The following is a 15262-nucleotide window of genomic DNA, read 5'->3' on the forward strand; positions in this document are numbered from 1 at the left end:
GTTCCAGCATTATAAAAAACAAAACAAAAAAGAAATCGTGATTTCCAAGATTGCAATTAAGTCATTATTCATTTTTACATAAATATTTAAATAAATATCATTTTTTATCCTTAGCAGTTACTAGTTCAGTTCGAGTAATTAAACTCAATATGTAAGCAGGAAGCTAGACTGCTTTGCTTGTTTTTTTCTGGGTTATTTTTCTTCTCACGGTCTTGTGTTTACTGCACCGTATCTCTACTGTCATCACGTGAGGTATTCTTGTGGTTGCTGGTGTAAATATGTGACCTACTCTGCTCTCGCTGAGCTTTGTGGACCTATAGGCATTTCTGCACCATTTTTCAGGTTAGACTTGTTACAGTAACAGATCTGATTCAAGGGCTACTTTCCTCTGATTTCTGAAACAACAGACTTTACTGGAATACTGAATGAATCTTTAGCATGATTCTTTAGCATGAATGAGCAGCAATGAACTTTTGTAACTACTTCTGTCATTCCTGTAATGCATACAAAAAAATAAGTTCTATTTTGATAGTTGTCATACTTACTTAAAATTATTTTAAGGCATTTACACAGAGCAGATGTTGATATTTTAAGGAAATTCTACTTTGATGTCTTCAGTGATCAAAAATGTAACCAATCTCTTTTATTTGAGAGAGATTTTTATAATAATTTACTGGAGGGGAGATGTGTAAGTACACACAGTTTTTTTATTAATGTAAATTGTCATAACGTCTGTTAATTATTTTTATTTTATTTGTTAATTCATTAGTAATTGCTTCTTTTAGTTTTAATATGTATTTGTATTGCGCTCTTGATTCACCTCTGTAACCCTAATTGCCATGTCTACAGTTTTCCAGCCAAAATGGGTTTGTTTGTTAGTCATGTGTAAAAATTCAAAGGTGATGGTTGCTTTTTCTCTTAGCTACTTTTATATTTGTTGCGGCCGCCAAAAAGCCTTAATTGCAAACCATTCCAAATGAAAATGTACTGCAGTGTGAATGTCTGTGGCAACCTTAGATATTGGGCTAGTTTAAGATTTTGGCAGGTGGGTTTTAGACAGACAGGACATGTTATTTTGCTGGACCTGGCAACCCTGGCTGCAGCTCGTGGTAACTTGCTGTCTGCTTTTTCTTTTTTGATCCAAAGACAGCAGAAGGCATTGGGTGTGTAATTTTAATGATGAGAATATGTTTGAATGTATAATGGACTGATGTACAGTTAGTTTACCTGTTGTCTTGTCCCTAATCTGGTGTGTTTACATTTCTGGAGACATGGAGAGCAAGCAGCGAATGCTTGAGCCCATTCCCTGTGTCACGAGGTGTAGCCCACTCAATCACACATTATGGTGACTAATCGATATTGATGTTCCCAAAGCCATTACTGTTATTAGTATCTAGAAACATTTGGAGCTACAGTACAGTGTACAGTTCTCTGTCTGTTTCCTGCATGGAATAATCCCTCTTGCTAAGCACTAATTCTAAAATAACAGCAGAAGTCATTTAAAGCCTTCCCCTTTCTGTTCCCTTTGCCATTTAGACTCCGGTTTGAGGAAGGAGCGCAGACGGAAGAAGAAAATCACCAACATCATCTCGTTCGATGATGATTTGGATGCGGGAGCGGAGGATGAAGAGGATGGCAGTGAGGACGTAGGGAGGAGTGTGAGGAAGAGTGTAACAGGGCGTGTGAGCTCAGAGGAGACTCTGGAGCCCCCCGACTTCCTGCCCAGCCAGAACGGGCTCCCTGAGCCAGATCACGGCATCGTCAGCTGGGCTGAAACCCCTCCACAGAATGGAGTTCTCCCTGACTCCAAAAGCATTGACAACGAGGAAGATGATGATGAAGATTTTTACGGAAGGAGCCGGCTAGAGCCACGGGAAGACCCCTTGCCTGGAGAGCAGTGAGTTCATGCAGGTTCATTTTATTAGTGGGAAAAGCCATGAAAGCAGTGACTACTTTAAAATGTGCCCCTTGTAACAAGTAGCACTTTCAATATTCAGTAAAGCAAAAAACTGTTAAACAACTGCACTAACATATTAGCTATTGGCTAAAGTTTTAGAGGTCTGTGAATTGATACGGCCCTAGTAAAAATAAATAATCATCTTCACAAAAAAAAAAGCCTGTACCCTCTATTTTAGTGGAAAATACTTTTACATATCAGAAGTCTTAGGAAAGCAGTGTGTAAATTGAGCTTGGAAACGGACACACCTGTATAAATTGTGAGGTCTTGTCTGTGTATGACAAGGTGACTCGTATCATGGTTTTTGGGTGTGAGTGAGGCCTGATGGTGATTGCATTCCATTTCCATTCCAATGTCGTGTGTATAAGGAATATGTCATAGAAGGCATTAACACCTGCAGTGAACAGTGCAGTAAAAATATTTTTAAAGGAGAACTCCAGTGTGAAATTTGTTTTTGGTGTAGCAAAACAACCTTCGTTGAATAGCCTACCTCCGTTCTCTCGCAACTTTCCGACATCCAGCAATTTTGTGCAGTTTGTCCAAGGAGGATAGAATAGCTTTTAAAGGGGCATATTTTCTACCTTTAATGGTAGAATCCAGATGAGCCCTGACATTTAAAATGAGGCATTAAGAACTTTAACATGACGGCGCCCAGAGATGTAGGTTACTCTACGGGTTGTAAACAGTGTTTTTTAATAAACTTCTGCACTTTTAAAGTTCTTAATGCCTCGTTTTATATGTCAGAGCTCTCCAAACTCTACCAATACGGTGTGGAGCTAATTTAAGCCTGGATAACGTTGTAAAATAATGTATCTGCAGGGGCAAAACATGCCCCATTAAAACCCATTCTAGCCTGTTTGGACAAACCAAATAAAATTGCTGGCTCTTGAAAAGCTGTGAGAGAACAGAGGTGGGCTATTCAAGTATAGGCCATCAGTATCGTGCACTTGTTGTCGACATTTTACTAAATCTGATAACAGTGCTGTGACCGCATATCTGGTTTGCTTGTTAACAGTATTAACGTCACCTTGTGTCTCTTGAGCTTTTTTAAACTTGTTAAGCTAACATCAGATTCCAAACATATCTTGCCTGATTAACTGCATTTGTGGTCAGTGATAAATCATGTTAATTTGGCTCTTTAAATGGCAAATCTCTTTCTAGAATAGGTATTTCATAATGGATCTGATTTTAAGTAGTTTTCATATAATAACACAGAAATTTATTTATTTATTTCTGTTCCATTTATAAATGTATTTATAGAATGGAAGCTTAATATTTATGAGAAACACAATGTATTAGACTTATTCTCATTTACGAATATACAGTGTGAATAGGGAATAGTGAGAGGGAATTTTGGAATCTGTTTTTTTGGATTTGCCCTGCACAGTGTGAAGTCTAGAAATGACGGTTCTTAGGAGGTCCACATTTTTAAGTGTATATACTCGCTTTCTTGTTATTATTTCAGATTATTGTAAAGGCTATGGAAGTATAGTTGGTAGTATTTCACCATCCACCCACAAAAACTAGGTCTCAGTTCCACCCAGGCAAGAACAAGAGGTCTTGTTCAAGTCTTTGAGCAACACTGCATTCATCCACTTCAGTAAATCAAATCATTAAATTTTAAATTGCTCAGCATCAGAGCATCTGCCGAATGTATGTAAAGTTAAAAATGGTTTCATTGCGTTTTTTTACGCATGACTGGCTGCAGTTTAGCATGACCTCATCTCACACACTTACATTTCCAGAGTGATTCTTGAGTGTTCCTCTTCTTAGATTCAAATTGTGTCAACAAATTTGCAAAGTGCACCTGACAGCTGAGTCAGAGTCCCTTGCTTTAATGCAAAAAAAAGTAAAATATTGTTATTATAATTTTCCTTTATTTTTTATTTATTTATTATAAATCATTCTGCTTTAAATTATTTCACTAGTTCTTTTTAAAACACTTGTTTATGTTGGTTGTATAGTTCTCCATTATTTGGATTAAAACAAGAAACAGGCTTATAGCAACACAAGTGGGCCTAATCTAGACTTTTACTTTTTTTTTTTTTTAACATTTATTTATGTAAAAACTAGACTAAAAATGTCATTAATTAAGAGAAAATAAGGTTGAATTACTAAAACGTTCATGTAAAGTTGCCTTATTGGGGCCTTCTTATTGAATGATGCTGATATTGCAGGCATAACTTGTACTTTTATTTATATTAATTCCTATTTGTTACGTTTTAGTGATTTTTCATTAGCTAAACTGATGAATCTTCTTTCCTGGTCTCAATGATGTTTGTGTTTTTCTGTTCAGAGTCGTGGTCGGGAGCTTGTCCAGCGTGTCGACATGGAGCCCCAGACAGATCATTACAGAGACTGACAACGACAGCTCTGACGTGCTCATCCCTGTCACCCCAGCAGAGCCTTACACACGACAAGGTCTGAACTGTACACTCTCACTCATTGAGAGTGATTCCTTTTGTTGTATTAAAAAGGAGACTATTTAGAATGTGGCATGCATACTTGTTGAGTTTATATAGATTATTTGTGTCTGTATTGGGTTTATTACCCAGTATGTAGTCATGCAAAAAATGGTTTCCATGAAGAAATGAAAGATTATCATCTTTCACACATCATTTTCTGCTTTGAATGTTATGACCTCAATCAGACTAAATACTAACTACAGTGCTGTCTGTTTCTGATGGTAAATGATGTAGTTTAATATTAGCCATTGCAGAAGCAACCTGTAATTACTGGCAATTGTTGGAGATCTCTTTATGTATACTGCCGTCTGCTCTGCGGCTGAAATTTCTATATCAGAATTTTTTTTTTTAAGTTATTAGTTGAATATTCAGTTATTTTTTCTGACATTTCTTCTATCACTGCCTCCTATGAGCTCAGCTCCTGTTGTATTGCACTCTTACCTCCCATGCTCAAATCTGTACACCTGTGAAAGTCACCATGTTGTATAGTCTCTGCCTTAAAATAATTTTATTAATGACAGAAAAAGCTGTATATAAAACGTGTGAACTGTGAACTGAGTGAGTGAGCAGCCTTCAATCTCTTGATATTGTTCCAATATAGATAAATTGTTAGTATGTTAAATATATTAAAACATTTTATTAACATATTGACTTTAACTGGCGCATTAACTTCTGTTGTACACCACTTTTTGAAAGGATGCTGATTAGTAGAACATTATTGTGTATGTGTCACTGTGATCAGCTGTTGTTTTACTTTCAGATACCGGCTCTGTAGAAATGATAGGATTTCAAGGCCAAGCGGAAAGCTTAAGCTCTGCCACTGACAATGAAAAAGTGAAAGCTCCAGCACAGTTCAGGTAACCTCATTTTTGGAATTCTCACTGATTGTCCCTCTGGCCTGCTAATCATTAACTTCTGTGCGTTGTTTTTTCCTTCTTTTACTCTCAGCATGGAGCCCAGCCCTCCAACCTCAAATGCCTCTTTAACCAGTACACTGGCCACCCCTAGCCTGCCTGACTCCATGACCGTGGGTGAGTTGATTTTCATACAAAACGAGAGCCAGACTCATTAAAGGAGTGCTTCAGGCTGCCCTTTGGCTTCTGTACTCAGTTTGTTTTGAGACAACACGTTTTCCATTCTTTTCTTTACTAAGTGCAGTAAAATGCATCCCAATTACTGCCCATTGTTCTGTAGACTGTGGGCTGCAGTTGTGGCAGATAGACATTAGGTAGAAAAACTCTAGTTATTAGACACTCATAAGACACTTTCTTGCGTTTTTTTTTTTTTTTTTGTAAAAGCACAACCACACTTTCCTGCCATGTCTAGTTGGCACCTGTGTCCCTGCCAATGTCAGTGAGCCCACTGTAGCTGTCTGTCACGTCTTCCTGTGTCAGAGGGGTCTGCCGTGTTCTGAGGTGTTCTTCACTATAACTAGGCCCTGGTGTCAGATAAAACACCTGATGTGCTGGTTGTTAGGGGATTCTCCTGTGCTCATGGGCTCATGACTGGCTCACTCGGCTAATGAGGGAGTAAAATACAATACATTACCAGGGACCAGTATGAAGATTGTGATTTAACTGCATCAATATTGAAAGTTTAAAAATGGTTTAGTAAGAATCTTTATCCAACTTAAGTAAAGTGGAGTAAATTAATGTACAGCTCTGAATCAACTAAATTAAGGCAAAGCATGGTCAGATTTGAGACACTTTGGTGCTTAAAATTAGGATTTGGGCAACTCCTGAATGTAATGAACATCACTGATATATGGAATATATGACAATTGGCAAAATTCTAAAGGTCGCAGCTCCCACTGAAAACAGGGGATGTGTCCCATAGTGCACACTACCACACTAAATAGTGTGTTAGCTTTGGGCTAGATCAGGCAGATTTTTTTTTATGAAATCTGGTTGCCATAAACCCAGATATCGGTTGAGGAACTCTGTCAGTCACAGCTGGTGGATAAAGTTACAGGTTCTTCTGTAGGTATTCTTTGGTATTTTGTTGTTAATGCCATTATTGCTCGTGGATAATCATATTTTTTTGTTTGTATTTCGTTGTTTTCTGCAGTAAGAGCTGTAATCACTGTTGCTTTGAAACATGCTACACAAAAGTAAAGAATGAATTTCTATTGATGATAAGACGCACAGTATTTTGATGAAGTTTCAAGCTCTTAGTCGACTTGATGTTTGCATTGTAGTCATTCTAAAAAAAAACATTGTGTTGTGAGGTAATACTGTGCTTGAACCATGTTTGCTGTTTAGACAACTTGGCATCTGACTGTCCCAAGAATATTTTTTTTAAGATAGTAGTAATGTCTCCGCTCAAGTGCATGCAAATAAACACAAAGACAGGTCTAGCTAAATTCTTTAGAGTTCTAATAAAAGTTCCTGTATAAAACCTAGAACATGTAGTTTTGTCCCAGAATTGTCTTTCTGTTATTACCTTTTGGGAAAGAAAAATATTCATATTCATATATGTATTTTATACTGCCTTTCAGCTAAAAAATAGTGCAGTATTATTTTTGATTAATATTACCCAGCCCTAGTAAAACTATTACATCTTAATATTTAAAGAATTCTTCACAATACACAATATTTATCACATTTTTATCTGTGGGGAAAAAAATACATACATAGTAGTGGCAAATAAAAATGCCTAATAAATTCTACAGTTATTTAGATACAGTAAATTTTATTCAAAATGTGTTGCACTTTATTCATTTAAACAGCACTAAAATTGCACTGTCTGTAACCACATGTGCAGTGGGTCAGTGTTTTTTTTTTTTTTTAAACATTACGATAAAGTCAGAGAAGCAGATCATTCATCACAATAACAAATGTATCATGATACTATAAAATTTCATGTCATGTTGCCCAGCTATAGTAGCTCTCTGTAGTTAATCCCTGGATGGAAATTAGGGGTGAATCACAATTAAATCAGAAGTCTGTGAGTAGTTTAGTACAACTTTTACAGTAGCAAGGTTTAAGTGCAGAAAATGTGCTTTTGACGGGGGAAAAAAAAACTACTGGAGTCATGCTGGCATCTGATATCAGTGCGATAGTAGCTTCTGACTCACTTTATTGCTTTCCTATCAGAATCGTCTGGGAGGTGTAGACCACAGAGAAGCTTGCTGTATCATAACACAGTGATATCGTGTCTCTCTAAGCATAAACAGAGAGGAGGCTGCTGTTCCTGTCTGTCTGCTTTCCTCCAGTGGAGGGCACTGTTGGTCTGCAGTCTACCGTCACCTACCCGAGCTTTCTTCAGTGCATGAAAACACTGTACTAGTAGAGAGCCAGGGGTGGCTCTTGGCTTAGTTTGGCTTTCAGAACTAGAAAGGAGCAAGATGAAAAGAGGGAATGTGTGCCATGTAGGAACTGTGACATGGCTGGAAAACCTATTTGCGCTCCCAGAAGCTGAGCAGGGAAAAACAAAATTTAACACCTAGCCTGATATTTCTTTGCTCAGTATGCACCACCAATAGCACAATAATCACTGAATATGGATCTGCTCAGTGTTTAAATGGCTAAAAAGCTGCTGCCCAGGATTGTGTGATCTTTGTGAAAGGCGGGTGTGAAACCAGATCTCAGCCTTGTTTGTTTAATTTGTATCATCCTTTCATCCCCCAAACTAATCTGAATTACATAAGAATCCCCCCTGTTAATGTAAACAGAACTTGGGTGTTAATTTGCAAGGATAAAGTGCTGTGAGCCTCTTAGTCAAACCAAATATGGCCACTTTTTGTTGCCGTGGTGGTAAATATGTGTGTGTGTGTCTGCCTCTATTTGTTGGCTTTTGTGTGTGTGTGTATGGATACTGCCTCTGTGATTACTCATGAATTATGTGTGGGCCCGCACGACACACGAATGTGTGTCTGTAGGTCCGAGGTGTGGACGAGTCACCAGGGTGTGTTTCTCCTCCAGATGGAGGCTCCAGGGAGAAGGCGGGCTCATCTGCTTCACTCCTCGGGCAGATCCTCCTCCTGTGTCGCACGCAGACACGCACTTACACTCACTCGGACTTTGCCTACACACGCCGTCATTACACATATGTACAGTATGTGAAAGACGTAAGGCGGCGTATGGCCGTGCATCATTCTGCACTGTGTTTCATTTCCATGTATGGAATTTTGGCTAACAGCAGTGCCTGGTCATAATGTTTTTTTTTTTTTTTTTTTACACACAACCAAATTGACCATTGACCATTTATTTATTTGTTAAGCTCATGCTGTATGGGTGAAATGGACAAACAAAACTTTTCAAATCACATATCCAGTAGATATGCTTCTCTACACACAGGGTTTATGATCAGAGCTGGGAAATATATTGTAAATATTGATATATTCAACACAGTACAATTCAATACAAGATATTAAGAATGGCAGTATTGTAATATTGCGTATGGGTAATTTTTTTGTTCTCCCCAATCAATTTACAAGGCCAATTACCCAACCCACTCATTAGGACTCCCACTATGACTAGTGAAACCCCACCACCAGTAGGGTTAAGACTAACACATGCCTCCTCCGATACATGTGAACTCAGCCACTGCATCTTTTCTAACTGCTGCTGATGCAGCATTGTTGAGTAGCAACACAGGGCGCTCGGAGGAAAGCGCAACGACTCAGTTCCAGTACATCAGCTCACAGACGCCTTGTGTTGAGTAACATTTAGGGTGTGGGAAGAGAGCACCATCTACCCACCCAGAAAGAGCAAGGCCAGTTGTGCTCTCTCAGGGCTCCGGTAGCCGATGGCATGCTACATGAACAGGATTCGAACCAGCAGTCTCCTGATCATAGTGGCAGCGTTTAGCCCGCTGGACCACTCAAAGCCCCACAAATATCATAATTAAAGAACCATTAAAGATGATATTTCACAAAAATCTGTGTGGGTTGTAGTGTCCGAATCTGCCCAATCTACCCTTCCCCCAGTCCCATTCTCACACTTAGGGTTGCCAGGTATAGACAACATTAAGCAGTCAGTCTGATTCAGTTACAGAAATGGGAGAACTTGGAAACTTGGAAAATTTACCACAACCATAAGAGAAGTAAACACAGGCATTTTGCATTTAAAAACTTATATATTTACTGATTAGCTACAGACTAAGATATGTCACTGCTTGCCACTGCTGTGTGTCAATCTGGCAACTTGCATGAGCCTTGCATCTGGGGAGGGACAGGTGGGGCAGAAAACTCTATCCAGTGTTTGAAATTTGGAATTTCACACTCTCGCTTGCATTTATTACAGAAAAGTATACTGAAATGCAGTGATAATAAAGGGCCATATGGGCAGTCCAGGTACAACTTTTTTGCTGTTTGTAGCAAAAGGAAAATTCACTCTGTTCTCATTTCCCATTTAATATCTACTGACAGATTCTATCTGTCCAGTGCCATTTATTTTACTTCAATCCTGGATATATGGAGTGCATTATTAGCATCCGGACTTTGATTCCAGTCTGATGAAAATCTTAATTAGGGTAGGGCCATCACATGCAATAATATTGGCAAATAAAATTTTAAGTTTACTTTACTAACTTCCTAGCGTGTTGTGTTTAAACATTTAAATTGCCTTGTGTACAGTATCACTTTATCGTGATAAATATTGTGTAGCCAAGTTTTTGCCAATACACAGCCATGGTCAGCGATGGGTGAATCTTAGTAGCTGAATAATGCATTCATTAGAAGAGGGTACTCTTCTATTGTAAATATAGTGAGTATAAGCTGTGTTTGTATCCTTCAGCTCGCAGTAGAAGTGCTCCTTCAAGTATGTGTGTTAGAGTTGAGTTTTTTCGGGCAGAGAACTTCATCGATCTTCATTGATTCTGGCATTCGCTGACAAGCAGTGTAGCTCCCTGAGAAATAACACAGACGTCTTACTGCTTCGTTGTGCTGAGATTTTACCTGTTCCTTTTTTTGAGACCCCTGAATGTTTTTTTATACACGGCTTTGTCTACAGTTCCACCTGAGATCGGTTTAATGATAATAAGCAGTGAAGAAGTGTTGAGGCTTTGTCTCCTGGAGGCAGGAGAAGCAGGTTATCCCTCAGGTGCGGGGGGGCTACGGAGACGCAACACTTCCGTTCTCTCTGCTGCTGCTGATGCCAGAGTCTGCTGGATTTACGCACCGCCTGCAGCCGCAGCCTTTTGAGTGCCATGTTCTGCTACTTTAGATAAAGCCCTCAGGTCAGTAAAGGCCCAGCACTCTATCTGGGCTAGCTCTCGAGATTGGCTTGAGGTGTTTTTCTTTATCAGTGATTGCTGTTGATTTATTTGACTGCTGTGTCATTAATTGTACATTAATTACTGGGATTCTGTGTTGCTAGTTTGGTTTTTAGTTTGTAGCAAATGCTTATTGATCCAAAATAGTAACTTTGAAGGAGAGGCAAAATATTCCGTTTCATTGCTTGCCGTGAGGCTTAGGAACAAAGCAAAAAAGAATATAGTAAATATACAGAATTAAATATATAATAATATACAGAAAATATAATAATGCTAATATAATAATAATAATACAGAAATATACAAAAATTGGGTTCTAGGTATCTGAACTCTCTACTACAGCTCTGGAAAAAATTAAGAGACCACTTCAGTTTCTGAGTCAGTTTCTCTGATTTTGCTATTTAAAGGTATATGTTTGAGTAAAATGAACATTGTTGTTTTATTCTATAAACTACAGACAACATTTCTCCTAAATTCCAAATTATATTATATCAATATTGTTATTTAGAGCATTTATTTGCAGAAAATGAGAAATGGCTGAATGAATAAAAAAGAAAAAAGAAAACAAGTTCATATTTATAAAGTTTTAGAGAGTTCAGAAATCAATATTTGGTGGAATAACCCTGGTTTTTAATCACAGTTTTCATGCATCTTGGCATGTTCTCCTCCACCAGTCTTACACACTGCTTTTGGATAACTTTATGCCACTCCTGGTGCAAAAATTCAAGCAGTTCAGTTTGGTTCTTTGAGCACTAGTGATATCTATAAAATAATTGTGAAAGTGTGTGTATATATATATATATATATATATATATATATATATATATATATATATATATATATATATATATATATATACAAACACACACTTTCACAATTATTTTATTATATATATATATATTAGTGTGAACTGAATAATTATTGGGTACTAAATTGGTTGATACTTAACTATTACCACTTATTTGATAAAGCATAGATACTGAATAGTTAGTAGTTACTGGATAATTAATGTGGAGTGAATAATTAGTGGGCGGGCAGTTTATAATGTATATAAAAAGGCTGGGGTTTAAGGGGTTAATCGTGAATTGTTTGTTGCTTCCGGTTTTAAAGTGATGCAGCATGAATGGAAATGGTTTGAGCTTAATAAAGGTGTTCAGACAGCTCAGAGTTTATGAACTCTATGGGAAGTTGTTACTGGTTATGTAAATTGGCCAGTAATAACCATTGTCTGTCAGTTGAGTGTTCACAGACAGCCGGATGCTGAGGTGAAATCAGCGGAGTAACGCTCTCACTGTGCTGCGTTATAAATGTCTTACCCTTTCATGTCACCTTCACTTAAAAGAAATTAATGTCTGGCTGGTATTTTAAGCCCCACAAAGTTTCCTTTATTAGTTCCATGGTGCTACACAAATGAAAATGTCAGCAATCTGGAACAGTATCCATTATTGGAAAAAAAGTACAGGTCTGCACGGGACACTTAATCTCAGCACGATATTGAGTCTTATTATTGTTCTTTCAGGAGCGGAGCACTCCCCCCTCCACTCCCCCCTCATAGCTAAGGGAAAATTCAGTCACGCTCGAGTAGTTTTTTTAATTTTGATGCCTTATTAAGATTAACTTCTGTTCCCACAGTTGAACTACGCCAAGCTATTGTGGCCATGATGAACAGGAAGGATGAACTGACTGAGCAGAATACGTGAGTGCTTTTCTTTCTCTTTATACTTTATTCCTGTTCCCTCAGTGAGTCATTGTGTTTAAACTAGGGGTGGGCGATATGGCCCTAAAATAAAAATATCACAATATTTCGGATGTCTGTGTTAGTCCTATATTTGGTAGGTTTTCTAATGACTTAATATAATGTTATCATTCTCATTTCAAAATAAAATACTTTTTTATTTCTAAATTCAGGCTGTGTGTTGGACCCCCTGGTACTCTAAAAAACATATGGAGTAGGAAAGGATAGAAATGCAATCTCTGTCATGAGCTGTAAAGGTGCTCAGAACAAAAACACACTTTAAAAAAAAACTCTACTAGGCCTGTCACGATAATTACGGTTCATAGCATATATGGACATGACCTAAACAATTTTGCTGATCTTGATATTGTAGCTAGTTCCATAAAATGACAACATACTCACTGTTCTTTGAGTATTGTAATTTAGTTAATTTAATCACTAATCCTAATTAAAACAAGTTTTAGGGCGCTGAGTGGTCTAGCGGTCTAAATCGCTGCCACTATGATTGGGAAATCGCTGGTTCGACTCCTGGTCATGCAGCTTGCCATCAGCTGCCAGAGCCCTGGGGGAGCACAATTGGCCTTGCTCTCTCTGGGTGGGTAGATGGCACTCTCTCCCCACATCACTCCAAAGGGTGATGTTGATCAACACAAGGCGTCTGTGAGCTGATGTATCAGAACCGAGTCGCTGCACTTTCCTCCAAGTGCAGCGCTCTAATGCTACTCAGCAATGCTGCATCAGCAGCAGCTCGAAAAGAGGCGATTGCTGCCTTCACATGTGTCTGAAGAGGCATGTGTTAATTTTCACCCTTCTTGTGTTGGGGCATCACCTGTGATGGAGATATACAGCTGAATGGGTAGGAAAATTGACCTACCTTAATTGGAGAAAATGGGAACAAATTTGAAATAAATAAAAAAATATATATATATATTATTTTTTTATTATACATCATCATGCCATGACAAAGTTAGAACAATTTATACAATTTATGACAGAAATGTCAGAATTATAGAAGTAAGTTAATATGCTGTGGCAGTGAGCATCACTGGTGCTGTGAATTTGACACTTGCAGCTGGAGTCCTGTTGTTTTGTCCCGCTGAGTTTTGCACGTTGTGTGTTTCTGGGTCCAGATCTCTGCGCAGTCTGCTGGATGGAGAGATGGAGCACTCTGCTGGGCTGCGGCTCGAGGTGGACAGCCTAAAGAAGAAGCTGGCTGACCTGGAGGAGAGACATGCTGCCAAAGTCCAGGCTCTCGGCAGGTACTGAACGTTGCTTTAAGTTTGAGTAGGACGTTTTTGAACTAAGTATGAATACTTGAGACCGTAGGACTGGGCATGTTTGGAGGAAAGGGTCAACATCACAGGTTTATTTTCACACATGAGAATTTTTGTTGAAGCGTAGATCAATACTAGTGAAACCAGTTGATTACTCCCAACACTGAAACTGTGGGGAACATCCAGCAGTTCTAAATCTTCTCGCTTGAGTTGATTTTTAGTCATGTGGGCTGTCATGAAGAGTGTTTTATATAATAGACTCTGCACTGTACTTTTAACAAAACAAAAAAAGTTTAGTTAATTGGGATGGTCTGTGTTTGCTGAAGAAAAAAAAACACCACAATACACTTTTCATTTCCCACTAAGAATATAAAGAAAAACTAAATCTCTCTGTAAGGCTACATTCACACTGCCATGCTTGATTATCCCAATGTGACCAATCAATTTTTTTAGGTCTGTGTGGACATTGGTTTACTGGTCACTACTTGCGTTAAATTGTTAGCATTGTTAGCATTGTTAGCTTCATTTGCACTAGGTCTCATACATGTATATATTTCTGTGGTGGAGGTTTACCCAAAGCTTTACTACCCAAAGCTAATAAACAAGTGGTAAAGATTTATATACACGTTATATGAAGTATTTTACCTTAAAAGTTATGTGGATTATGAATACTTACACCATTTAGACCTGTTCATGTCATATAAATTTCTATAAACTTCTCTATGACATTTCTTGTGCTGTCCAGTTTTTCGACTACACAGATGCAGAGCGCTTAAAAATATTGTAATTTAGAGCATTCATTTGCAAAAATGGAATATGGCTGAAATAATAAAAAGATGCAGAGCTTTCAGACCTCAAATAATGCAGAGAAAACAAGTTCATGTTCATAAAGTTTCAAGAGTTCTGAAATCAATATTTGGTGGAATAACCCTGGTTTTTAATCACAGTGTTCATGCATCTTGGCATGTTCTCCTCCACCAGTCTTACACACTGCTTTTGGATAAATCTATGCAACTCCTGGTGCACAAATTCAAGCAGTTTAGCTTGGTTTGGTGGCTTGTGATCATCCAGCTTCCTCTTGATTATATTCTAGAGGTTTTTAATTCGGTAAGTGGTTTTAAGTGGTCTCTTATTTTTTTCCAGAGCTGTATTTTCCAGTTTATTTTCATATAGAAAATATTATATTTAAATATTTTAATCGACTCAATCTTTTAAATATTGAATAAATAATTGTACTTATTCTGATACACCACAGCTTTGGTTCAGTAAAGAAACTTGTGCTCACAGATGTATAAAAAGCTTTACTAAAGTATGAGTAGAATGATAAATCCCTGTACTGATCAGTTATGAGTGTAACTAAGCTATACTAAGGCATGAGTAGACTGATAAATCACTGTGCTGATAATCAGTTATTTATCTCAGTGTAACTGAGCTCTACTAAAGCATGAGTAGACTGATAAATCCCTGTACTGATTGGCTACATTTTTGTTTTGAGTTTGTACAGTGTTAGATTCACTATACTGTCTAAAAAAATAGGCTCTCAGGTTCATTTTTAGTACTTCCGGCCTGATCGCAGGAATGTGGGAGACTTAAGCCGGTCTTATTTTGACTTCTC

The 15262-nt window shown here is 37.9% G+C and overlaps 2 protein-coding genes across 2 annotated transcripts in view; one reads left to right on the forward strand and one right to left on the reverse strand.

Annotated features, from left to right (window-relative positions):
- The window catches only part of maff (v-maf avian musculoaponeurotic fibrosarcoma oncogene homolog F), a 255539-nt gene that overhangs the window by 77912 nt on the left and 162365 nt on the right, over window positions 1-15262 (reverse strand). The window lies entirely within an intron of this gene.
- snx29 (sorting nexin 29) overlaps window positions 1-15262 on the forward strand; it is a 189647-nt gene that overhangs the window by 13672 nt on the left and 160713 nt on the right. The window contains exons 8-13 of the mRNA XM_049464910.1: window positions 1537-1897; window positions 4254-4378; window positions 5183-5279; window positions 5371-5453; window positions 12271-12334; window positions 13504-13632. Coding sequence (XP_049320867.1) covers window positions 1537-1897; window positions 4254-4378; window positions 5183-5279; window positions 5371-5453; window positions 12271-12334; window positions 13504-13632 — 859 coding nt within the window. The remainder of the gene's footprint in view (window positions 1-1536; window positions 1898-4253; window positions 4379-5182; window positions 5280-5370; window positions 5454-12270; window positions 12335-13503; window positions 13633-15262) is intronic.

This window comes from Astyanax mexicanus, chromosome 15 (genome assembly GCF_023375975.1).
Source record: "Astyanax mexicanus isolate ESR-SI-001 chromosome 15, AstMex3_surface, whole genome shotgun sequence".
In the NCBI taxonomy this organism is placed as follows: domain Eukaryota; kingdom Metazoa; phylum Chordata; class Actinopteri; order Characiformes; family Acestrorhamphidae; genus Astyanax; species Astyanax mexicanus.